This window comes from Bactrocera oleae, chromosome 2 (genome assembly GCF_042242935.1).
Source record: "Bactrocera oleae isolate idBacOlea1 chromosome 2, idBacOlea1, whole genome shotgun sequence".
Lineage (NCBI taxonomy): Eukaryota > Metazoa > Arthropoda > Insecta > Diptera > Tephritidae > Bactrocera > Bactrocera oleae.
This window is the reverse complement of record NC_091536.1, coordinates 84,186,636-84,214,495: the sequence shown is the minus strand read 5'-3', so window position 1 is coordinate 84,214,495 and position 27,860 is coordinate 84,186,636. Positions and strand designations below refer to the sequence as shown.

The window sequence follows — 27,860 nt, the reverse complement described above, 5'->3', positions numbered from 1 at the left end:
TGGAAGTTGAGTATTTTTTTAATATGGAAAAAATTGAATATTGCGCAGTGATTATATTCTTTATTTTGAAAGGTTTAAAAACAAAGGAAATTTATCAACAATTTTTAGAAGTGTACAAGGAGTCCTCACATTCAAAACGCACCATTGAATTTTGGGCTGGTGAATTTAAATGTGGTCGTACTAGGCTTGAAGACGATCTACCAAAAACCGCAACCAGACCAGAAATCATTGAACAAGTTTATAAAATTTGTAGTGAAGATCAAGGTATCAAATATGAAAAAGCTGTTTGAAAAGTTAGTGCCGCACACGTTAACAATTCAACAAAAACTGGATCTAAAACGAATTTCTCAGCATAATTTAGCGTTTTAAGCAGAATAAACCCGAATTATTGTGTCGTGTTATAACTATGGATGAAACTTGGATGTACCACCATGATCCTAAATTAAAACAAAAACGCTTACAGTGGACTGAAGTTTGTTGTTCAGCTCCAAAGCAGGATGAAGATGGCATCAGTTTTTTGTGGTGCAAAAGGAGTTTTGTTGATTGATTATCTGCAGAAAGGTAAAACAATCAACTCTGAATATTATTGCTGCTTTTTGGATCAGTTGGATGAAAAAATTCGTGAGAAAAAATTCGTGTTTTAACAATGAGAAAATTCAACGAATTAAAGTACGAAGCAATCCACATATTCCCCGCGACTATTAGCTCTGCAGAAACCTGAAACAATTCCTTCGTGGAAAGCGTTTCTCGTCGAATGAAGAAACTATTACAGCCTGGACAGGAATTTTTCAGAGTTTCTGGAAAGTAATAATAGGGAAAGCATTAACTTATTGGTGGATCCTTGTAATGAGTGTATTGAAGTTAAGGGAGTTTATATTGAAAAAAAAAAAATATATTTCGTACCAAAAACAGTATTTTTTCAATTCGAGCGCAGAAACTTAACAACCAACCTGTAGTTATTCAACATTTTGGTTTACAACTTTTTTTGTAAATGCCGCTATTTTGTCAATTTTTGATTAATTTAATTTTCCGACGCATTGTAACAATAAAATCTTCTAGTTTAACTTTTTTTAAGTTTTTATCCAAGGAGAAGACCGGAATCACTACAAAAGTGGAGGACATTTTTTAGTGCCGTCGGATATCACGTGAAAGTTTAAAAATATTATATTTTCAAAAATTCTAACATGTATTCTTAAAATATATATGAATATATCTTAACAGTTTTAAAACCGTCGAAATAGTATTTTTTATTAATTCCCGAAGATCGCTTTGTTTAGGCTGTAACTTAAATTTTCATCGCTCATTACTTGTTAAGATCGATTTTATATATATCGATATTATATATTTTGAGTTGAATGAATTCATTTAAAAGATAAATATATTTTAGTAATTTCAAAAATGATTGTGTATAACCAGGCAATTAAATTAGTATGTTTCTTTTCCTTTTTATATGACCTTTAGTTTTACGGAGATGTCTCACTTATTGCTGCAAAAATGCAAATTAAAGGAAAAAAACCGAGATACCGACATCTAGCGGCTGACTTTGCTTATTTCTAAATTGCCGCTAAAATGACGTCATTAAAATTTTATGTAATAAATTTTGACGAAATGTTCGTAGGGACTTGAGATTTAACTAAACAGACCCACTCACTGTTCAAAATTTTCAAACAGAATGTTGGCATGGTAAAACGAAAATATTTTGCATTACTTGTTTGCAATGTTAAAGAATTTTTAAAACATTAGCAGATGATCTAAAACATAACATTTATATTTTTTAACTACCCAGTCCTTTTAGAGATATTAAAGAAAGCTAACCAATAAATGTTTGCAATTTATAAATTACAAATCCATTGCGTTTTCGAAAAGTGTATTTAGTGCCTGTTCTTCAAAATACGAGTACATATAGCAGTCTCTCGGTACATAATACCCGTTTACATAAGCAATTATAATAGAAATATCTACAATGATGTTGATTTTACTTACAAGTACTGGAGTTGGTCTTATCCTGAAAAGCTGCATTTGTATATGAGTGTAGAAATGTAAAAGTAATGTTAATGGAAAATATGAGAAACACATTATGAGAAATCAACTACAATTAATAAGAAATTCGATACCGAAAATAAAAGTTAACTAGTTAAATAATTATTCAATTAAAAGGATATTCGCCAATTTTTATAAAAAAAAAGTGTAAATATGAAATCGTGCGCAAACTAATTCTTAAATACTTAAGTGCATTTAATTGCATTTCAATTCGTAAGTGTCGTTACTTTGTGGTATGTGCTCGTTTAGTACATAATTGATATTTTTTTTTTTTTTTGATTTTTTTAATTTTACATGCGCTAAACTAAAAGAAATGGTAGCTATAGATTTTTTAAATACATAATTAAGTTTATTCATACCTCACAGGGTGGTGGAGCACTTCTATAAGAAGGAACTATTTTAAAGGTAACCGAACCACGCGCTTCACGCTGCAACAATAAAAAAAGAGAGAAAGTAAGGAAATGAAGTAAGCATATAATTACTCATTACTTCGATTTATTCAACTATTATCACAGCATAAATAATTAAAAAATGGCATATATGTATGTGTATTTGCACTGCACTCACCAGCATGCGTTGTAATTGGCCAACAGATTGATGTTGAACAGGCTGGCCATTAATTTCCCGTATCTCGTCGCCAACATGCAGCGTTGCCTGACGGTGTATCATGCCACCATGCATTATTCTAGCTACAATACAACGTCCATCTTCGGTCATTTTTAACGTTATGCCCTTAAGAAAAATATACAATTATAAAGTTAGTGCTGAGTAGTCACAATTGCTCAATGCTATAGACATATACCATATATGTGTGTTCTTTTACGCACACACACACACACACATGTTATGCACATAAATCTTATTAAGAGCCACATTCATAACTTTATATTTTAAATAGCAGAATTGTCACTGAGCACAGACGCTTTTAGCTGCGTGTGTTGCCTGTGAATGTTTGATTGTACTCACCATTGGCTCGTCGGTGTTCTTCTGGAATTGCACCAAACGCACTCTGGTTACATGCTGCAACTCGCCATTGTCGACATTATCGATTTCGTCGCCATTAATGTAGGGTACCATTGGTGGCGGTGTGACGCGTAGTGCCTCCTCACCGTAAACGTCTCGAGCAACAACATCGTGAGTGTGTAGCAGAGCCTGAAATGAAAAATGTAGAGAAAAACTTTATTAATAACATAACGACAAACCACACACGTACACACACTCAGCAACTTCTTCGCGGTGTAGCAAACTCTTGAAAAGTATATTCGAACACATACATATGTACGAGTATGTACTATCACTACGTTAGAAGATTCGTATATATTTATTTTGTATGTATGTTATGTTATGTTGTAGATTCCAGTGTCGAAAGTAGCTTCGAAAATGTGGTCAGCGGGTGCAATAAATATTATGTGGTTTATGTATATATGTACTACACCCAACTTTATCAATAAAACTGTCATTTATGCGCGGCAAGTAAAATATATGTGGGTAGGTATGCAAGTGCTCGCCTTAAATGATCACCACTGCGTATACGTAACGCATGAGTAGGCCACCTTGTGCTCACAACTATGTTAAGCCGCCAAATAAGCACTTTAGCAAAACTGTGTAGCCGTTTGATATTTTTTTCTGTTTTCATGTAGTCGGTATTATTTAGCATATTTCTAAAGAATGACCGCTGAAATCTTTCAATATGCAGAAAAAGAATATTTCATATTGTCATACTAATTTATAACTACCAACATTTTAATTTTTACCTTCTTTTGTTAACAAAATTATTATTTTGCTAAATTTTGTAAAAAAATTAATAGAGTAAAATCAAAGTTTTCTACAACTAGTGTCAATATGTTTTTCTTTCGAAGATATTGTTGATGAAAATTCTCTGCCTAAGATATATAGCTATGATATACGAGATGGGTTAGACATGTTTTCAATTTTGAGGTGCTTACTACCTGTATTAAAATATAAGTATTTTAAAGCATTTTGGCACTCTGCGCTTTTATATGAGAAGCTAAAACGTATTTATTGTTTCTCTTTGTTTTCGCTGTTGAAAAAAATGTATCAAACAATTTGGCGATATACGTATGTAAATATTACTGAAATGGTGATAGACAAGTATACACTAAATAATAAAAACTCTTTATAAGTGATATAATATATACATTTCCGTTAACTCCTGTTGGAACGTAGATCCAAAAAAAAAGTATTAAAGTCATTTTGGTTACTTGAGAAAGTTGTTAAGTTATTCCAGTTGGTAATTGCGTTCCTTAGATCTGCATCAACCAAGCGCCGCCAAATGGTTTGCAGTCTCCCGCACCATCTCGAGCCTTGCGGAATCTACCAAAGAGCATTTTGACATCCTTACGTAGGTAGAACGGAGTCACCAAACTTTTATAATTCTGCGAAGGCAGGAGTTGACGAAAGTTGAAAAGCGGTGCAAGTATTTCTAAAAACGGCAATACCGAACGCGCAAACACCTCAACAAATGAAAACGTTCAAAAAAGTTATATCAGTTGCGTTGAGAAATCGTCAAATTATCATTAATAAAGTTTGCAGTGATTTAGACTACTAATTTGTTGCATTTCAAAAAACATTTTTTTTTTGTATGTTTGAGGAGACGTACCACGGTGAGGTTTGTTGCCGCAGCGTTTAATTTATTTCAGAAAAACGGCATGTCTTAAGTGCTTTTGGAAAATGCGAATAATTTCTTTCGGAATAAATGTGACATTGCTATGGCACAATAGCTGTTAATCAATCCGAAAGACGCAGTTACCTCAACAGCCACTTCATTCCTCAAAACAGAGAGATCCTCCTATTGAGACAGTAGTTTTTAGAATACGGAATATCTTTTGATAACTCTTTTCTATATTCATTTAAAAGTTACCAAACTCCTTTATCTTTTAAGAAATTGCATTTTATGAACTCTTACAGGAGTCGATTTATTTTTGGTTTTAATATGTTTGGTATCAATGATCAGCGTGACGAGAAAAGTAGGTTTAGACATGTCCGTCTGTTTTTCTGTCCGTCTATATATCATTATTTTCTAAGGCAATGCCGCAGAAATTCTTTATCCATACAAAGTAATCGATCAAAATCAAGATAAAGTTAACATTTTTTATTGTTTTTATTAAAATATAAATTGTTCAAATGAAAAATACGCTAAATCCGAACTCTAAAAAACCGAAACAAAGAGCCTAGCATATACGTACATATAAGTACATACATGTGGAAAGTTAAAATCAAAACCAAATTTCAAGCAGTCGTGATTCGGCACATAGTAACCCCATGTCAATAGAAATTTAGATAAACACTCGCATACCATGATATGGAAAGCAGAAAGCATTTCTTTAATTAAATTCACCAAGTTTCTTTAATGTTCTTATATAAAAAGTTAATGAAATAATTCGTTTGAAAAACATCACAAATTTTAATTTTCTATATTTTGGCATTTTACTGTATTAAAGAAAGTAATAAAGCTTGCTCACAGTGTAAAACAAGCGAAGAAAGTTCTACGAAATTTTCTTCATTTCGCGAAGATGTAGTATAATTTCATTTGTTACATAATAAATACTTTAATGCGCACAAGGGTTAATTGGTGCAACATTTTGCGCATAACGGTCGACGCACAGTGAAGCAATAAAATATTTAAGAATCATATTAAAATTAACTTGACGACACAAAAAGCGTATAACTTGGAAACTTTGTTGTCAAAAATTTATAGGTTATATACACAAGCGAGCGACAATCAATGCTACCACATTTTGGTTACACAAATTACATGTAATTTACAACATCGCATACAAAAATTGCGAACAAAATATGTGGAGCGGTGCCGCGGTTTCGCAACCATAACAAACGGTTTCTTCTTTTCTTTCGCTCTTTGGTTAAATATTAAATTATTAATTTCTTCAGACCTTTCAAATGCCTGTAACGGTTTTTATTACACAGCAATCAGAGTGAAATTATGCCGCTATGGCATTTCGTGGGCGTTGGAAGGCTGCTCGGTGGAATATTTCTGGCAGATGGTATTCGTGTTCGGTGCTTGGTATGGTTAATGAATTATGGTCAATAACTGTTTGAATACGCTTTGTAATTAATTTGCGGTTTTGCTGTGTCACTCAGAGGCCAAAATGTGTGTGTGTGTTATGTGTATGCGGATGTATGCAGCCGCATATCGCATATCATACCCGAACAATATATGCCTCCACACTACATACTTTGGCCTGCATATGCAATACACGCAGGCAGCATGTATGTAGGTATGTGAGAGTACCGATATACATACACTCACTTTGTACAAATGTCTATCGCAGACAAGAAGCCAAGTCAGTTCAAGCAGTTGATGTCGGCACACAGATACCATTCGCAATATGCGCTTTTCTTGCCGCAAGCATATTTCATTATTATTATTATTATTATTATTGCTCTTATCCCTGTCGTTTGTCGTACGTTTACCATTATTGCTATCGTTGCTAGAGCGCCGTTATCTATCTTTTTATACCTATCTACGTACGTGCGTACGCCTATATGCACCGTCATTCTTCCGTTCCAATCTGCTGCGTACGCACAGTTGTTTTGTGATTATACTACAAGAAATTTCAAGTGTTGTTTATATTGTGAATAAAAGGGAAAAAGGATTTTATTTTGTGCCTTTTAAAAAGGACTCGACCAGCTGCGACCATCAACAGCCATCCGAGTATGCCGCTGCTCGGCCACGCGCAAGATTTATACCGAGGCATACGCATACATATGCGGTTGAGGAGTTATGTGTGTATATGCAAGCCGACATCAACAACAACATTCCTCCAGATGGCTAACAACAAAAGGTACAAGCACTCAGTCGACCCCCACTGTCATAAAGTCACCGCCAGCTCACGCCACTGGCACGCGCAGCGTTCTCAAAGGTTTCAGCTCTTAACGGCAGGCAGTCTAATGCCATCGCCAAGGAGCCGATATTTTATTTGCCTACGTTTGAAATCTGGCATGTGACCGGCATTTGCCATAAAATTCGTTTATTAAAACCTTTGACTGTGATACGAAAATTTGAATACTGATATACCACTGGCTCGCAGGCTGCGAAATCTCATTCAATCTCGAACTTTGTTTAGGTTGCCATGGTCAAGCAGTTTTATTGCTGGCGAAACAAATTATTTCATGGCAAACACTTGGGTGTGACATGATGAATTTTAATGATTCTCTATGAAAGCGAAAATGGGGGCATTGCGGAAGTTTAACAGAATGATGGTGCAACATTGCAGCTGTGATTTGAGCAAGTTTATTTATTATTGTTTAAGAATCATGTAAAACTTGTATTAGGAATTTGACATTTTGTAGGCGTACACATTCTATAGACATACATACATATGAACAACACGGCCATAAACTTCTGCTTGACTGTGTATGTACATATATACATATTTATGTATATTATAAAACACAAAATAAATTAGTTTCGAAAATTTTGTTTTTTATTAAAAAGAAGAAAGAATGTCTAGTAAATTTTAATCATTAATATGCAGTTTTAAAATTTTTCGAATGAAAAAAGGATAGATACAATATCTTGAAAAGCTTGCGCACCATAGCCGTTGAGACACTGTAGTATACCTATATTATTGTATTTTCGATCAACCTAATCTAATTGGAACCGACACAAAAAATTATTGCCAAAAATTCTAAGTCCGTTTCAATTTGAATTTGATGAGCGTTCTAGTAGAAGAATCAAGCTATATATGTTATGTACATATATACTTCTTCTAGGCTCTTGTCCGAGCTCCTTTTTCTATTATGTAAACTAACCTATAAGCGTTAGCTTCGGCCACACCGAAACACGAATACCCTTCACATGTGCATTTCTTACAGAAAACGTTTTGCTTGCTCTTTGTAGCCACGCAGTTTGATATAAACAACATTCAAGTCGAATTAAGATTACTTAATAAGGAAACAAGATATTTTATGAACATCTTTTAATCGTTCAGTTAAAACGAACAGTAAACGAAATATGCGAAGATTGTAGCGTTGCTTTTGACAATAATTTTTGTTGAATTTTGTAAAGATATCTTGTCAAAACAAAAAGAAATGTTTTCTATACAAGGTTTGATTTTGGTCGATCAGTTTATATGACAGCTATATGCTATAGTGGTCCGATTACAGCGGTTTCGACAAATGAACAGCTTTTTGGGAAGAACATAACGTGTGCAGAATTTCAGATCGATACTTCAAAAACTAAAAAAGGACTAGTTCATGTATATACCGACAGATAGACGAACAAACAGACAGACATGGCTAGATAGACTCAGCTCTTCACGCAGATTAATTGATTAGAGAGTCTCCGATATTTGTTTTTGGGTATTACCAAACTCGTGAAACCCCTGTTCAGTGTAAAAAAAACCATATTCTCCAATTCAATGAATTCCTCTTCTTATTGAAGGTATATCAAAATAGTACATGATCATAAGCTAATAATATAAACTACACACACAAATTAGCAGTTAATTTAATAAAAAATACATAATTAAAAAAATATATATGACTTATAGTTGTTTGGGAAATAAAACTAATGTTTATGAACCCTCTGTAATATTCTTTTGAGGCGACCACAATGGAAAGGATTGATAGAATATGCTGTGTTTATAGAAACGTGAGAAATGTCAGGCTTGTATATTTCTAACAAAAAGTAAAATTTAATGGTATTAGAAATAAAATATTTTAATCATTTTTAAATTACAAATTATTTTAAGCATTAAGTGTGCTATAATTACTGTTATGATGTATATCAGAAACCTAAGGCAATGAATAAATTACCAAAATATAATTATGTTTTTGTTGTACACTGAAAACGGAATAGCTTTTATGAGCATCGTTAAAATTGTGGATAGTATGTCATCTAAATAGGTTTATGAAGACAATGTACAAATAACTGTTACCTGCGATGTACTAAAACAAAAAAAGGAAGGCTAAATTAGCTAGGACCGTACCAAAATAAGCAAATATAAGGGAAACTAGACGATTTCTACTGCCCCAAATTGCACGTAATATCTAAAGAAATAAAAGCTTTTTATTAGAATATTAAATAAGCGCACTCGCTGACTATAACGAAATCAAATTGAAATTAGGACAATAAAATAAGCATTTTCATCATATAAAATTACATTGAAATCTACTGCGCGTTATATAGTTGATGATTTTAGGAAAGTAATTTCGATGTCGAAACTAATACACAGACACAACTATAAATGGCGCTAGCATGAATGAATAATGAACTGCCAAAAGCAACCATCTCAATTTCATATCGATTCATTAAATCAAAACCCATTCCACGTACACACTTATGGAGTATTTTACTACCAATCGCAATATAACACCACCTCATCCGACCCCACCAAAAACCAAAAAGTGAATCATGAAAAGGACAATAGTTTAATGAACGATAATACGCACTCCGTACCACAGACAGCCAGCGAGCCAGCCAGCCAGCCAATTATCAGCTCTTCCTATTCAGTGGCAACGAGCAGGGTGACAACGGTAGCAATGCATGTATATAAACACCTCTATGGCGATGTGCAGTTACAGAGATGTGTCATAGCAACGAATTTTTATTGTACCGCAAATGCACTGTCATCATAATTGACAGTAAGGCATGCCGGCACGTCAGCGGCAAGTAGAAAAACTTTATGAACGTGCGTTTTGCAATATTGAAATATTGACGTTTTGACGCAATTTGATAAAGTAATAAAAACTGTAACGATCCATTGAATTAAATTCGCTGATAGCAAAGTTATAAACTATTCATAGCCGTTACCGTTACTTGACAGGACGGAGTAAAAGTGGTAAAAAATATAATAAATATTGTGGTACATTTAATGTGGTAGATGCACGAAAGGGGATTGCCATTGCCGCGGATCTTCAGTGAAACTAAACGACTATAAAAACGTGTTCAACCTGCCTTATGTAAGTTTAGTGTTGCATCTTTTTCAGCATAGTTACTCCTCAAAAGCTAGCTATCGTTTGTACCAAAATTTCACTTGAGCTCCTTTCTTATGAGCACTTATTGTCAAGAGACCGAATTGGAGATTTTAAATTGGAAAGACTCACTTAAAGTGTCCGGAGTGCTTGAAACCTAAAGCGATTGCATTTTATTCGCTCTCCCTCACTCACCACTCTAAGCTATTACATTTATTCCTTGAGTACTTTGCGCCAAAGTGGAGGCCTATTAACTGTAATGCAAAAACAAAAAATAAAAAACAAAAAAAAAGAATAAGCAGCACAAAATAGTAAGTAAATTAATAAGCAGCACAGTGATGATAGTACTCCCATTTATTCATCCCCTTCATGCCGTTGCAAAATGCTATTTGTTGCCACACTTGGGTACCATTAGCTCAGCTGGCTGTCTCGCTGACGGTGCTGTTCATCTTTATTTGACGACTTTGCTTAAGTAGTCCGTATTATCTGTTCACAACTCGTCTCTTCGACATTGATACGCGCTAATGAAATGTTCGGTGCTAGGCAACGTGGATTGGCTGCCGAGAAAGCGCAGCGACCCTCTTTCTGCTTTGCTTTACTTTAGCACCGACGACAACGAAATTGCGTGCACAGTGTGCAAATTTATATAAATCACTGAGTCAAATTTGACAATGTAAGATTTTTTTTGGAGGAAACTTAGGCTTTATTATTTTATTCGACGTGAGATTGAGCAGCATTTTGGGGAGAAAAGGTCGTGTGCAAAATTTTTGCTTGGTATCACAATACATGAGTGCCTTATTTGCGTATATACAGACAGTCGGATATGGCTAAATCGATTCAGCTCGACACACTGATCATTTATATGTGTATATATACTTTATAGCGTACCCGACTTTTCCTCCTCGGTGTTACAAAATGCTTCATCTAAACTTCAAGTATACAAATTGAAATTCGATTATGTTTCACTGTTTGACCATAAACCGACGCCCTAACGCCACAGCAGACTTGGGATGCTGCATACTTATGGGAGATGTGAGTGTTTGTTGTCAAAGCTGACCAAATATCATTGGCATTCCACTCCTTCTCAAGCCACTTAAATCGTTTCCGTGAACGCACAACAAACTTGACACTTTATTTTCATTTCATTCAGTTGTTATTTTGATGATTAATAAAAGGGAGCAGCAACTCCAAATGAATCGTCTGAGGCAAATGTGGCGCACGCAGAGAAACTAGCACAGCTTCCTTTACATGCAAATAATGGCTGTTCGTCGCTTCTTGTTTATTTTCGGGCTTATTTCTGATGTCACCCAACTCTAACTCGGCTCTTCGAACGTTTGCTTAGCCACCCGTAGATTATTCAAGTAATCTCAAGTATTTGCGGATGGATGGCAAAATGGCGAGGTGCTGGGATGCGAGTTAGTCATGTGCTGAGATAGCATTTTAGACACAATATCTTAGACGACCGTCATTTGTTGGTCTTTATAATTATGACAATAATATTTTGGGCTTAACAATAACAACACACCGAATGCAGCATAAAGTAAAAGTATGGCCATAAAGTGAATGGTAGGAAATGAGTGGATAAAACAAAGTATGTAATAAGACACTACAACAAAAAGGCAAAAGTCAGGACACAGTCAAAGTTTAACAATGATACCTCAGGCAACTATTCGTGCCGTGCTCCGAAATTCGTAACATTAGCTTGAAGTAACATTTTGCTTACAGCTTTGGCATTAATTCGAGCATTAATGCGACCTGTAAACAGTACCGGCAGCACTTTGCACGCACTCAAAATCCAAATCTGCTTTTCCATCAGGCGCGACCATCGATGCAGTCGCTGAAAATGATAGCAACAACCAGCTTAGCCAACCGGCTAGTCAACCAACTAACCAACAAACTAACTAGCTGCTGAATCATCTGGATTAATGCTGAATTTTAATTAGAAAACTGTGGTAGTTATCTGCAAATTGGCCAAGTATTTCATTGCGCTTGCAGCATCATCGCAGTTTTGACACTTTTGTTATCAACGTCGCCCAGCCGACATAATTTCAATTTACACCCTCAGCCTTCCGCTGCTGCTACTGCTGTTGCAGTTCTGGCGTTGTTGGCTTCAAATTTCCGTTGCCTATCGGCCGACACTTCGACACTGATAGCGTGAAAAAGTACATAAGTACGAGTATGTGCTTTAACAGTGGCAATGGCATACACTCATACGATATATATATGCATATATATATATATATGTTATTGTATGTGTCTCGTACATTTCCAATTTTATGCTTAGCTAGGAGATGAGCTGGATTTAAAGCACAACTACACTAGCAGATTACGGTTGGCTGTTGATTTGCCAACGATGCATGCAGCTCAATGGGGTTAGATATCCTTGCTTTTCCATAAATTAACACTAGATATGGTAAGCTATCATATAGTCATTTGTGTAGAGAATTATCAACTTTTTGCCAAAATTGAGTTTAAAGATTATAAATGAAATGTTGGAGGTTGAACTTGAAGAGGTAAATTTTGTTCGATTTAGATAGGGCGATGTTAATAGTCTTTTGACAAATTGTTATTATAAATACCAAAAGTGAAAACAACTGTCTATTGCCTAACAAAATGTTGACTATAACCTTATAAAAATAGTTCTCTAGTAAATTTTGTGAATGCAATTATGATGACAATGCTTTGTTGAGTATAAGTCAGGGTTCTTTTCGGTTTAGCAGACTTGACTCTATTCGACATATTTTACGCAAGTAATGTATTTGCTTGAAAACACGAAAGTACAATAATATTATATATTAGAACTCAAATTGATTATTTAGGGTCTACAAGAGTTGGATTAATTTCGAAGAACGGAATTCCGAAAGTAAAATGCTGTGAATTAGTGTGCCGAAATTCGATATTACTATACCTGTCTTATATTAAAAAATCCGAAAATACATTAGAAATAGCTTTTTTAAATTTAATAATCGAAATTGCGGTTGATTTATGCCTTTTGAATCAACTACTATTTTTCGAAACAGAAAATAGATGTACTTTACTGACAAATAAATATTATGTACTAGGTATATATTGCTAGGCAATTTTGTATTATGGTCACGCTGATCCATAAACACAATTTTGCAACAAGTTAAGGGGTTATATCCACATGTGAATTTCAAAGAATCGAGTTTTTATTTGGAATGCATACAGAATATTCACCGAAAATTTGAAGTTAATCCGGAAAATTGTCTTCCGGATATGAGCGTATTTCTAAAAATTGTTTAGCTAGTGTAATGGGCTCGCAAAACTTCAAACTGTTACTGTGTTTAAACGCTGTTTTCGTAGTCGGTGACGAAAATTTCTTTGCTGGATCGATCGGATTAAATTTTCATTCGCCTTTCTTAGATATATGTGTCAGGTAATGATGAAAAGAATAAGATTTTTAATAAAAATTTCGATTTTTTGTGCCACGCTGAAATTTTTTCAAAAAAAAAAAACACGATTGATTTTAAGATATCAAAATTTTGACTAGTCCGATCATTACTTGAATTCATCTATTGTAAAAGTTTGTTTTCAGATTTTAGACAATTTTTACAGAAAAATCTTCACCACCGCCAGAGAACTTTTTTCGGAAGATTGGCTACGGGTTGAAGGGAATCCAACATTTTTCAAAATGTATCGTTGATATATTTATTACAAAAATTAAAAATTACAACAAAACGCGTTTTTACTGTCTTGCGAGTAGTTATTACCCTTTAAATCAGGCGCAAAAAATTTTGGTTAACTCGTTTTAGTCACCACGCACATTTCATATTTATTATACTTCAACCCTCGTTTTCAACTAAACCTATTTTTTGCAAAGTTATTATGTTGAGAACAGTCCAAAATATATAATTACATATTCTTGAAAGTGTTTTCAGATTCGTAAAAATCTCCATAAGAACATAGTCTCCGATACAATAGCTTTAGCCGAGTATATTACGAGTTTTGGAAGACATCATACGAGGTAGAAATCATAGTCGTCCCAAAAGATACTAGACAAAAAATAAGAAATACACCTTCTGCTACAGCAAAGCTTAGCTTAAAAAATAGTAAGATATGTCGATATGTTAATAAATCAAATGGAAAATGATTTTGAATCCAACAAATAATTGCTCTAAAGGTTCTAAGTCTAAGTTAAAATAATGTATTTTATCAAAAACTTAATTTTAATTTAATTTTTTTATACGATAAAATCACACCTTACCCTACAAGTGAACTAATATATGTATGTTAAGATTACTTTTCGGCAAATTAGATGCAAAATAAACACTCTTTATACACGCGTTCATTGTACCACTGTCTGTACTGTACTGTCTTCCACCCAGTTGTTCCAGCACATACAGCAAATTAAGTGTCTCTGGCGCATGCATACAATGAAACATTCACTTAATTAATTTTTAACAGACACTTGTTTGTTTTCTTTATTCTTGGTGTTTCTTTGCTTTGTCTTACGTTTTTATCATGAAGTTTATTCCACTTGTAAAAGTCAACGGGACTTTATTCTCCTTTTGTTATTGCACATTTAATTACAAACTAGAAACCAATATCACCTACATAGCACACATAATTTTCTTTTGTTATTATTTATTCTGAAACTGTTGGAGATGGGATCCCACGCTGAATGCTGGCGCAACACTAAGACACAGTCTTACAGTTAACATTGGCTCAAAACACAACATTTGCTGTATGACTATGTCCCAGTAATTGAGCACAATTTCAAACACTTTCTCATTACGACGGGCTTGCTTCGTATTGCACGTATGTACCATATATATGTTTGTATGTGGCATCATGATGACCCACCACAACTCCTTGTAGGCGGTATTCTTGAATGAAGGAGAATGCTACTGGGTTAGTTGCAGTTAGTAGGTATGCATGTATATGGATGCATTCTGTGGCGTGGCTGTGCTCGGTAGTAATTTTAAATCCTAGGAACATTGAGGTCCTTCAGTAAAGACGAGTATTTTCAGCTGTTGTTGGCGCAAATACCGCAAGGTTCAGTCGCATTCATCCACTAGCAACTCGTATTTATTGTATTACATACATACATACGTTGTCAGTGGCATTTTGCCGACCAATACATGTTTACATCAATTTCCCTTTTCTCTCTATTTCACTCTACCCTTATTTATTCAAAAGGCTCGCCTTCCGTACGTTGCGCCACAACAATGGCTGCCACATCAGTGAAATAAGTAAGTGATACGCATTCATGCAGCATGGAACGAATTTTGCAAAATCTAACAATGGACCAACAGCACATATTTCGAAAAGTATATGCACCCAGTGAGTGTGGCATTCTGCATTTTATCCGATTTGAAAGTATAGAGAAACGTGGAAATGAGATATTCGATTTTTAGCTTAATTTGTGGCTAACATAGTTGAGCGTCAGAGTATTGCTTACATGTATGTTTGTATGTATGTAGGTGTATATATTTTAATGAAGATCGCAAATATGCACTAATAATCTGTGAAATTTTAGTAGATTTGTCGAGTTATGCAACTGCGTGCACTAGTTGCTTAGCTTTTGAGATATCGACATGAAATTTAGCAGACGGCTGTACGATATAGATGCCGTAGAAACCAATCAGAATCAAGTCTTTGTATGGAAAACTAGATATATTCAGAAACTTTGGCATAGATTATAGCCGGAAGCAAGGCTACAACAATTTGTTCAGATTGAACTACTATAGCATATAGCTGCCATACATACTGACCGATCAAAATCGTAATAAAAATCGTCTTATATGATTTTTTTAATATTAATAGTAACATATACAATAGAATTTTGTTAGTTGCTATAAAAAGACTGTATTATAGCTTTCAAACAGCCGATGTTAAAGATTTTTCTTGTTTTAAATAAAATTTTAGCACAATATATATTTTACCATAATATATGTTTTATTAAATATTTACATATATAAATATATGTATGTATTTTAAGGGGTTCACTAAGTGTAAAATTACAACAATAAGAAAAACGATTTTTTCACATTTCGATTCGGTTACACCTTTAAAAATAACATACTAAAATTAGTTATATTTTTTTCTTTAAAAATTTTACTGCGTATTTTTAAAATATGTCTAAATATGCTCTTAAAACACTTGATAAAGATCTTTTTAATTACAATCCTTAAAAGCACATTTTTTAGGTTATCACACTAGGTGTGCGTAATCGATTGCATTATATTAATATAGGTATATTTCGAAATTTAACGAAGCTATGGGAAATACGACTGCTTTCTAGAATGAAATATCACACAATTTAGGTCTTCGGTGTCAGAAATTCTGATTTTGAATTTTTTCCAATTTTCATTTTACCAATAACATTTTCAGAAAAATCTAGCATTATTCATTCAAAATGCAACTATTTTCCTTTTTCTTCAAAATCAAAACAATAAATGTGCTATAAATGGGCATGACAAAGGTAAAACTCTAATGAATAAGGCCTGAAGTAGCGATAACTACGCAGTATAGAGAACATAGCGGAAATTATTTTTCGAAAGATAATGCAACATGGTATCGAATGTTTTTTTTAACAAAAAAATAACACATAAATAATGCCTTGATTGGAAAAATGAATTTTAGCGTCTTCAATATAGCGGAAATCGTAGAACAAGACAAATCTTTCGAATCATCTTCGATCGACTCTATCCTTTCTTTTAGTGCTAAAAACAGCTAATATAACATCCGATGAAAACACCGCCAATCGACTTGTCATCAACTATACAATATATATAACTGTGTATATGCACATGTTTGCTTTGCGCTCGGTCAATTCCCTTATTTACTCACTCATTCACTGACTGAGCGGAAGACTATACCACCTATACTATACTATACCGTATCGGATGCAATGATGAGCGATAGACAGTTACCGTCAATTGATAGCCAATCCGAAACAGGGAATAAAGGATGTTGACGGCCATGTCACACCTCACTCACTCAATTCGAATTGACAGGTTTGTGTCAGAGTGACAACAGCGATACCCGCTTAAAGTGTGCATATCCCATGCCCTAAACTGTAGTTGCATAAAAAATGGTTCTTACCGTCCTGTGCGCATGATACTTAATAATAAATGCGTGTGTTTGTTTGTCTTATATGTATTTACATATGTTTGTGTGTGTTTATGCTAAAGATTGTAATTGCAACAATTCAAGCTTAAGTACATTTTCGCTACTTTCGCGAATAAACAAAAGCCTTCTCATACCCGACTACCCTCTTAGTATTTTTTTTTTTTGCCACTGTGTGGCATCTTTGTTTTTGTGTTTGCGCATACCCTTTTAAAAATTTTCACTTTAAGTTTTATTTATTTATTATTATTTGTTTTACCGCACTTTTTTTATACTTTCCACTAAGACAAGAAATATCTCTAAGTATGACAGCTGCTTGATATATTAAAGTGTTAAAAAATAGCAGCAACAACAACAGCAACAAGATTCTGTTGTTGCCAGGCAGGCTGACAGCAGCGGTGGCAGTTGCATGTTGACAAGTTTTCGCGACACCAACTCAAGCTGCAAGCAAGTAAACTAATTATTTTGAGACTTTTTGCATATTGCCTGTCAGATGTTGTATATGCAACTTGCAGTTTCGCTCAATTGTTATTTGCATGCTCATAGTTCAGTGTGTGTGTGTGTTTGTGGGCGCAAATGTATGTCTGCCACCTGCCGCCCTTCTCAGCGCTCTTTCGACAACTTTTCATTCTTCTAATCCTTTTAAGTATTAAGCAATTAGCAAGTTTTAACAAGTGAAAAGTGTCAACCAGCTTGGCATTGCTTATGAGTTGACGATGGGTTGGTTCATTAGGGTTGCACCCAAATCGTTATTTTATTAAAAAAAAAATTTTTAAATTAAAGAATTTGGATTTTAAAAATTTATCTATTTTCTTTTAAATGAAAATTGTTTGGGAAAAATAAAATTCATTCACAGACGCTATAATGCCTTTTACAGATACATTTCTTATGGCAACTATATGCACCACTAACTATATGTGATTGATATAAACAACTTTCCAGTCGAATTAAGGCTACTTAATAAGGAAAAAAATTATGTTTCATAAAGGCCGTTATTTTGATGTTGTGGTTAATTTGAATGGCAGCTATATGCTATAGTGACCCGATCTGCTGATTAATTTGTTCGGAGATTGTAGGGTTACACACAAAAATACATGCCGAATTTCGCAAAGATCGCTTACCAAATAAAAAAATTTTCCGAACAATCACAGTTTGTATGGCAGCTATATATATGTTACAACAATCTACATTTTTACTTTTCTCAAAAAGAAAATTATCTAGTTTTTAAAAAATGTTATAGGGACAAAGTGTGATTTCGGTAATCAAATTCAAATAATACTTAAGAATTAGGTTCAAAATCAAGAAAAATAAATCAATTTTTTAATTGAATATTTATAATATATATTTATATATGGTATTTCTGCTTCTTTGTGTAAAAATTTTTATTACACTACAAAAAATTCGAAATGAAAAAGAGCCACCCATGTTATTACCATGCCCATCACTGTTGCCACATACTTGTAGATGTCGGCATTGACGCTGACTCCGTCAATCATTGCTTCTTCTTAACGCTGTGCCAGAGCTGGTGTTCCAACTGACAGTGGCGATGTTAGCTATCTTGCTTTTGTTTGTGCTCAACTTCTGGAGCTCATGCCAATGAAAGTGCACTGATATGCCAGCACAAGAGTGTCTGTTTGTTTGACACATGTGTGATTTTTGCCACTTTAACTCTTCTACTTGCATGCATATGGTATATGGATGAGTAAGCTTGAAGCTGTGTTGGAGCGAACATGTTTTGAAATGAGCTACTTTCAACTACTTAATAAACTACACATTTGCACATTAGTGCGCACACATACATACATAATACATAGAGAAGTGTACATAGGGATGTCCTTGGCCCATAGATGTAAGCGTCGGCGACAAAGAAGATGACATAGTCAGACAGACGGCCGTTAGGCTTACAAATATGTTACACAGCGAGAATGTCCTTAAAATGACACAGCCTAATTAAACAATTTTCACAGCGAACGATTAGCCAACAAACAACAACGAGTCTAGTGTAAGCATGTTGATGTATTTAAGTATGTAAATATGCCGTTTTTCATGTGCCACTTGGTTGACTTGCCACTCAGCTTCAATAAAACTTATATGTATTATTTAGCGCACATTAGAATGCCACTTTCTAGCTGTGCACTCACATAGATATATGTGTAATTGTGACAATGTGCATAAAAACAGAATAAATGAACGTGCAGATAATTACGATAGTGTGTTAATTGCAGAAGAATAGACTCTGCAATGTTAGGAATGTGGAAATATGGCAGTGGGCAGTGCTGTACTTGAATGGAAAGTAAGCATTTGCCATATATACCAGCATAATTAGCGAAGATAAAATATAATAAATGTGACAGCTCCCTAAGATTTCGCCAAATAATGAGTGAGCACCGAAGCAATGGAAAGAGATTAGTAAGAATGACCTTCAAACGAAGGAAAATTTAAAAATATTATATATAAATTTATCATTCAAGAGTTGTCATCAAAGCTTTGATCGAGGTTGCCACAGAATAGATTCTATTTTCCACTATATGTAATGTCTAAACTTTAATTACCAGTGACGAGTTGACCACTTACATAAGCGAGGTAATCTGGTAGCTTGATGTAACACCTATGATTTTGGTTTTTAAGGCTTTCGGACAGTGTTTTTATATAACGCATGGGCATTCTTCGGAAAAACAATAGCAATTAAGAAATGGTTATATTAATGAAGGTAGGTTAAAAAAATTCACCTCAAAACAAAATGATAAGTAGTAGCTTCAGTAAAGTACAAAACAAAATATAAATTTTCAGTAGTCATACCAAAAAATCAAGAGAAAACGTTAACTGCGGTTGCACTGAACTATAATACCCTTCAAAGATGCATTTTTTACAGCATAAATTGGATACAAATATATGATAATGGCTCAAAATGAACATGTATGCAGATGCCTTGTATCGGAAGTTTTTTTTTTTTCGAGGTGTAGAACTTTAAGTTGGCATTACTGTTCAAGATGGCGACCGATTTACCAGCTGTCAAGTGATTTTCTCTCAGTTTGGTTTGGCAATTCATCCTGAATAGACTCACGCCTGAACAACGCTTGCAAATAATGCAATTTTATTTTGAAAATAATGGTTCTGTGCGAAATACGTATCGCGCACTACGTTCATTTTATGATGAAGCGCACTTCTTGTTGAACGGCCACGTCAACAAACAAAACTGACACAAACGCTTAACCATTTGGAAGACAAAATTCGCCGTGTTATTGTCGATATACGGCCACAAATGTTGGAAAAAGTCATCGAAAATTAGACGTCCAGATTGGACTACATCCGAGCCAGCCGTGGCGGTCATATGCCAGAAATCATATTTAAAATGTAATGCCACAAGATTATCTTTCGGATAAATAACATGCATGTCAATCGAATAATCCATCGCTGTTTTATTGCAATTTAAAGTTCTATACCTCTAAAAAAACACCCGTTACAATAATACATGCCACATTGCATGAAGATATTTTGTCGAATAAAAAATGTTTCCATACAAGAACTTGATTTTGATCGGTCAGTTTTCTGATAAATAAGCAGCTTTTTGGGGTGAAAAGGGCGTGAGTAAAATTTTATATCGATATCTCATAAACTGAGGGATGCTCGGATTCCATACAATTTTCATTTATTCAAATACTAGCAGCAGGGCAATTATCCGAATAATCGTAATATTGCGACTACAATTCGGATAATAACCGGGTATTCGAAAAATCGGGTTATTCGAATAATTTGAAGAGCCCTAATGTATTGTGTATAAAGACTTTATAGGGTCTCCGACATTTCGTTCTGGGTGTAACAACTTTTTTGGGCAAGTTAATTTACCTTATTCAGTGGACAATGATAGCTTAACAGTTCTTCACCGTACACAAATCGGAATCAGTACCTTTTATGTAAAACCCATTGATGTGGAAATAAAGGATTTCTCTCAGTAGGTAATTGAAACCTTGGACAGTATATTGAATGCAAGAAAGTCCATCCTATAGTCGTTATTTCATAATAATATATATTTGTTCGCCAATAGCTCATGGCTACTGCACTATTAAACCATTTTAAGCTGGCAAAAAAGTACGACATGGCGAAACAAGAAGGTTAGTTAAATGCACGATCTTTGTTGTAGTTGGAGTGAATATTATTATGGATATATTTTATCTTACAGCAATGCATCAGCATTTACAATTTCAAAAGTTTTGCTATTAAAATTAATTTATGACTCCATAAACTCGAAAAGTGCTTGGTTAGTTCTCGTATAACAAAAATGTTAGCTGCAAATTTAGCTGCAAAACTTGTCAACAATTATCTATGATAAATTTAATAAGGTTTGTTAATGAGCAAGAAACTTCACCTACAGTTCTCAATGAGCCACCGCATAACACATTCGTGGAAATCCATTACAAGTCATACCAAAAGTTCTCGAGTAAAACAATCAAGCGGAAAAATTGTAACTAATTGCATTAGTTACATTCAATTTGCGGTCGAATGTCACAATGATGAACGATAATGCCAGCGTTAAGGTCATTTAGACACAAAGCCCATACATACGTATATTTTTAGCCGTTAATAGTGTGTCCTTTTGACTTGAGAATGACTTAGGAGTTGACAGTAGTAAATCATATATTGTATTTAGTTGGTCAACTATGTGAAGACCCAAACTCGCTCACGTAAGTGCATGTATGGAAGCGTTTATATAAATCTCTGACTACATATACAATATATATACGATTACTATTAGGAAAGGCATTGCTGTAATGACGGTCAAACCTGCGGTCCTGTCGATGAAACCGGCTGCTGCCACGACCTCTCCGATATAAACTTTGAAAATTCGTGCACATGCTTTTCAAACTATTTGCGCCGGTATGCCCATATTTCAATATGTAGGATTGAAAGCATATGCTTTAATACACACACTTGTTTATATACATGTATGTGTACAAACAAATAGTTCCATTCAATTATCTGCAATGATGACAGGCAATCATGTGAATTCAAGTCTTTATAATTCAGTGGCACAATACACGCGCACTTACCGCTACCCGCTACACACACACACACACACACACACATTTACATGCACAATACGGCTATGTGGCATTGATGGCTACAAATGTGACCGTTCGGTTGCTCTGTCGATGTCCTTTGTCGATGCGATTACTTAACGTCGGGCATTACGTGGTTCTAGTGCTGTTATTGTTGTTGTTGGATATGAAAATGACCCGCAATGAGCAATTGTAACCACGTATGACGCATATTTCCATACATGCTTAAATGCAGATATAAATACCGACTATGTGTATGTAAATGCCTTTATACAATATATACGTACATATGTACACATACACGAATGTGAGAGGTCTTTTGACACCAACCAATTACACTATATAGTATATGAAGCTATGGGACATTTTTTGCGGTTAGTTTGGATGAGCAGTTCATTCTAGAGCGAAAATAATCTTACATGTCGTTGACACATTTTAAGCTTTCCCGGCGCTGCTAGGTTACTTTAGAATTCGGTTGATACTATAGCAAGCAATGCGGTGATGAGCGTGGATTTACGTTTTATTTGCTTACCTGAAAGAAATGAAAGAAAGGAGACAAAGAAAAGCACATGTTAAAATAGTCGGATATAAAGGCATCAGAATAAAGTGTGTAAACATCATATAAACTATTTTCGCACAAGAAGGGCACGAATACCACGTACCAATTTGCAATTCATACACATATGCATAACTACATGTCAACACAAAAGGATTTATGCGCCTAAATGTATGCTGTGTATGTGTATTTGCATAAAAAAGCTTCCACTGCGCAGAATTTAATAAGCTCTGTATACTGACAGTGAATTATTTAGGGATGTATCGAAGGTGTGTGTATTTTTTTTGTAGCCTATATTAAAGGTTTTTCAAGTCAAGCGGGTAGATATTTAGATATTGAATTATTATTTGTTTTTCTTTCGGAGTTTTCGTTTCTAATTGGTAAGGAAAAACATTGAAAACTTCGTCGAAAATAATAACGTCAAATTTAGTTTACATCGGTCAAATAATTTCATTGCTGGTCGCAAATACGTAGCGTAGTAGAAAAACCCATTCTTAACACTTGGTATTAGCAAAAGAGCACTAATTTTATTTTACAAACGAAGTTGGGCTGACTCGTATCACGATCAAGACCTAGAACAGGTTAATTTGACTTAAATTTTGAAATATGGTTGTCAACGGTAAATAGTTTTGGCGGAAGAGATAGATATACACAGGTAATCCGATTCGATCAATTTCGACTTGAAAAATTAAAAAATCAGATATTTTCTTCGATTTTTAACGTTAAAGTAAGTACCAATTCACAGTTAGAATATTACTTAATGGATTTTCTGTAGTCAGATGACTCTTCCAATAAGCAGGAGTCGCTCCAAGAGAGGTTGCGAATTTCATAAAATCAATTATTATCATTATCCAATAGGTAATGTTATACGATTTAGGAAAGTGTCTACTGTTGAAGCTTAAAGGAAACTTGGAGGAAATCGATTTTATTTAGCGTCATCCAATGAATTGAAATGAAAACGTGATGAGATTTCGAAAACAAACAACGACAAAAAACGCTAAATTCGGCTGTACCGAATCACTCCAGGTGCATTTGTGGACATATACCGATGATTTCGACAAATAAGCAGCTCCTTGGAGGAAAAGGACGTGGCCAAAATTTCAGATCGGTATCTTAAAAGTTCACGAATATATTGATAGACTTTATTTATATTTACTTTATATGGTCCCCGACGTCTCCTTCAGGTGTTGCAAATTCTGTGGAATACTTAATAAATACTCTGTTCAGAGTATAAATATCAAAATTTAAGCAAAAATTAAACGATTTTAAAATTAAAAGACACAATCCGTGAAACTCATTCACAGCACATTTCAAATGGTAAAATTTCATAATCAAAAGTGTGCTTAAACTTTGGAAGGTATTAACGTAAAATTTTTGATTTCTTAAGTTGAATCTTAGAAAAATATAACTCACCTTAATAATGTATAAACATTTCTCGACACATCCCTAATAATCGCTTATATATACATACATATAAACATATTGGCATATATATTTACTTCAATGTACTTCCGACCACAGCCCGCATACACGTCGCATGTGACATGTGGGCGGCGTTAGATTATATTTGGTACGTGGTACACTATGGCATTTGATACAACACATTTGGTTTATGCTAAGTGATTAAAAGGTGATGGCAAGAATCAGCTTTTCTCACATATGAACAAAAAAGTAGTAGAAGCAGACATATTTGGCTACATATTGGTTTCTTTGTTTCAGTATTTGCTTTCCTATATTTGACTACTAAACAAACTCAACCGAATGCAACACAAGTGTTTAATTTAACATATTTACACATTTGAGAAATGTCAGAAACATCACAAACGTTTGTATGTAACTAAGTACATGCGTGCACGTGTATAGCAAATATTATATATTAATACATAGTATGTTTGTATGTGTAGATGTGTGTTTTTGCGGTAAATTCATACCGAGACAGGCAGCCTTTCACATAAATCACACACAAAAACACCCAAACACTCACGTAGCATAGACGCCAGGCCAGGCCAAGTTCGGTTTCGCAGTTGTAACCGCCATTTTACTCAAATATCAAACAATTTCACTTACAGTAATCAAAAGCACGCACATACACACACAGACACGTCCGCGTGAGGTTGGTTGTGTGAATTGTATAGGAGCATAAAGTTTTGAGTATACCTCGTAGTATATAAAAACGAGTATATGTATTGCTTAACTAGGAGTACAACAACCATTTAGTTTGAAATTACCTGATGTCCAGAGCATATTGAACCGTTGGGCGCCCGCACTCGAAATGGACTGTGTATCGGGCATGATGTACGAGGTCCCCAGCGTGAGGAGCTTGGCCCCTGCATCGATTGTATCGAATTAAAACTATTTGAACTACAAGGATTGAAGAGGGGTGGAGGCGGCACTGGTGGTGCTGGCGGTCCGATACTCAGACTACTCAAACCGCTTAGACTGCGACAATGACTGGGACCTGAGATGATCGTATCACAACCGTAGAGACCAACACCGCCGCCGCCGCCGCCACCGCCGCCTATGCTCATTCCGCCAAGCGACATGTGTGAGCCCAGTAAGCTGCTGCTGCTGTGCAGTGGATTGCGCATATCGCCGATGCCACCGACGCCGCCGCCACCGGACATCATCGCTTGTGGCGGTTGTGGTGGTGGTGGTATGCCCATCGGCATGCCACCGGATCCATGATGACACATCGTGCTGTTGCAATAACACACGCCAATTGTGCTCGCGCCGCTGATACCAACTCCGCTGTTGTTGTGGTTGTTGCCGCCAACGCCGCTGCCACCGCCACCGCACGATGTTGTCCCCGCTGCAGCTACAGCCGCAGCTGCTGCCGACGCCGCTGCCGCCGTTGATGAGCATTGACTGCAAACACCGCCGACTCCGCCGCTAACACCGCTGCTTGAGCCACTAATTCCAGCCGCCCCAACTCCAAGTACACTATTCACTGCGTGTGGCGTATCACCGCTGCTGCCGCAATAGTGATCCACGGCAAAACTATCTTGGCTACCAGAGCATTGTAGTCTGTGCGGTGGCGGTGGAGATGATTGCCTTGAGTAAATGTTTATTTAGTTCCTAACGGCGAAATTTGTTCGTACGCGCGCAGCATACACGTCCTTATAACGACGTCACGTCACGTCGTTGTTGCACACTTTCAGCTGTCACAGCCAATTCCACTGTGTTTACTCTGTGGTGTGTGCTTTGCGACCGAGGCCAGCGAGAACCAGCTGCACTTGGTTCGTTGTTCGTAAGCACCGCTGACCCTCGTAAGTTGGCCTTGTCAACGACCTATCAGCTGTCAATTCTACAAACTGCTAAACGATTGCGGCCACCTTCCCACTTGGCACTGAAAAACTCTTAGCTGATCGAACTCCTGTTGCTATTGCGGCGACGTAAACTGTTGCTGCAGCTGACGGCGCTGATGCTGTTTCTGTTTCTGTTGCTGTTCCTGTTTGTATTGTTTTTGCCCCAGAAAGGATGGTTGCTGCTCGAGGGCGGTTACACTGTTGCTCCGTATAGGCGTTGTACACGTCAACATCATCACCAATGGATTAGCGTAATCCTCCTTTAGTATGACTTGCTTTTCTTTTAGTTCAGCTGTTTTTCTTTCGCCTTATATGATATATATATGTACGCGGTTGGTCGCGTATCACAGGACGACAGCCAGCAAGAAAGGAGCTTTCACATTCAACACTCAATTTCGCACACCAATCAACCCACTTTTTACGGTTGAAGTCAGCTTCCGCTTGCCCGTGCTGTCAGCCCGGCTTTGTGTTTGTCCTCGATGACGTCGTCGCAATCTCTCTCGCTCAGTTAGGCGTTTGCGATTTCTTATTATTGGGCGCTAATCTTAACGTGTACGAATGTGTGTTTTGTATGTGAATGTATAAATTTGCTTTTCGGTTTGGTTTTCTTGTTTCTTTTTTGGGTTATCTTAAATAAGTGTATATACTTATGTATATTAATCAATAACAACAATAACTACGCCTAATAATACAACAATTGAAAGGAGCACTATTGGTTCCAAATGTACGGCATTCATGAATACGAATGAATATCTACACAAACCGAGAAGCGAGTACTGGGTATAAATCGATTTTGGCACACTTTACTGTTACAATTGTCCTTCAGAGGATTTGTTCTCGTCTTACGTTTTCAAATCTTTGGGAATGTGTGTTATTTGGTTAATTTAACGAGTATAAACATTTTTATCACCGTACAAATGTACATGTTTTCTACAACTTATTATACTTATTGTATGTGTTTGTTGTTTTTTGGATTTAGTTTAGTAATTGATATTGGATTTGTGCGCTACTTTGTTAAGACTTTTTGTTGTTTAAAACATTTTTTTAGTTTGGTTTATTTAGAGTTTTGCATTTTATTTGATTTGCATCACATGTTCCCCATTAGAAATGTCTTTTAGTTTCAACAGTTTATTGATTTATATTTATGTTTATTTGGATTTTTTGTTTTTAATTTTTATTTCGTATAAATAAATTTTGTAAGCATGCGTGTTCTGTAAGAAATGCAGAAACGAAAATTAAATTAGTCCCCATAGGGGGTTTTTACAGAATTTTGCGATTTCGAAATCAAAGCCAAAGCAAAAATTTAATTAGAGAATTTATTAAGCAACTGAAGAGAAATCAAATACAAACTGAAATATTTGCGAATTGAGAGGTAGCAAGAGCAAAGCGGTTGTCGCTATTGAATATACATATGTATGTATACAAGTATATAGGAAGAAAACTACTTACACTACACTATGTACAAAAAGCAAAAATAAAGTAAAATAAAAATTAAATTGAAAATTCTATGAAAATAAAAAAACAGAAAAAAACTGCTTATATTTCGACTTGTTTGTAATTCCGATTTTGCTTTTGTATTGGTTAGAAAATGGCGTTAAATTTAAATGAAATACGTAACATTTTTGGTAGCAGAATGTAAAAATTTGCTTAAACTGCATTGGCTAGCAGTTGTTGGAGAGGAGAAATATGTCACGATTTCGAAACACGAGCTGACAGTTCAAAAGATCAAGACATGAAAGAACTAGCAAAGAATGGTCAATTGAGGACTTTTAGAAAGAAGTGACAGATATGGTCGCCGAATTTCGTATAATACGATTTGATAATCAAAATTTGAAAACAAGAAACAAAAACAAT

General features: G+C 35.2%; 1 protein-coding gene across 9 annotated transcripts in view; it reads right to left on the bottom strand.

The window, feature by feature from the left end:
• The window catches only part of CASK (peripheral plasma membrane protein CASK), a 76,505-nt gene that overhangs the window by 10,480 nt on the left and 38,165 nt on the right, over positions 1-27,860 (bottom strand). For 4 of the 9 annotated variants that reach the window (XM_070105884.1, XM_070105883.1, XM_070105885.1 and 1 more), the window contains exons 3-7: positions 24,930-27,217; positions 3,007-3,192; positions 2,608-2,772; positions 2,400-2,468; positions 1,984-2,013 (exon numbers count right to left, since the gene is read on the bottom strand). In XM_070105884.1, coding sequence (XP_069961985.1) covers positions 1,984-2,013; positions 2,400-2,468; positions 2,608-2,772; positions 3,007-3,192; positions 24,930-25,394 — 915 coding nt within the window. In that variant the 5' untranslated portion in view covers positions 25,395-27,217. The remainder of the gene's footprint in view (positions 1-1,983; positions 2,014-2,399; positions 2,469-2,607; positions 2,773-3,006; positions 3,193-24,929; positions 27,218-27,860) is intronic. The other 5 variants (XM_036361405.2, XM_070105882.1, XM_036361413.2 and 2 more) reach the window with 2 other exon arrangements.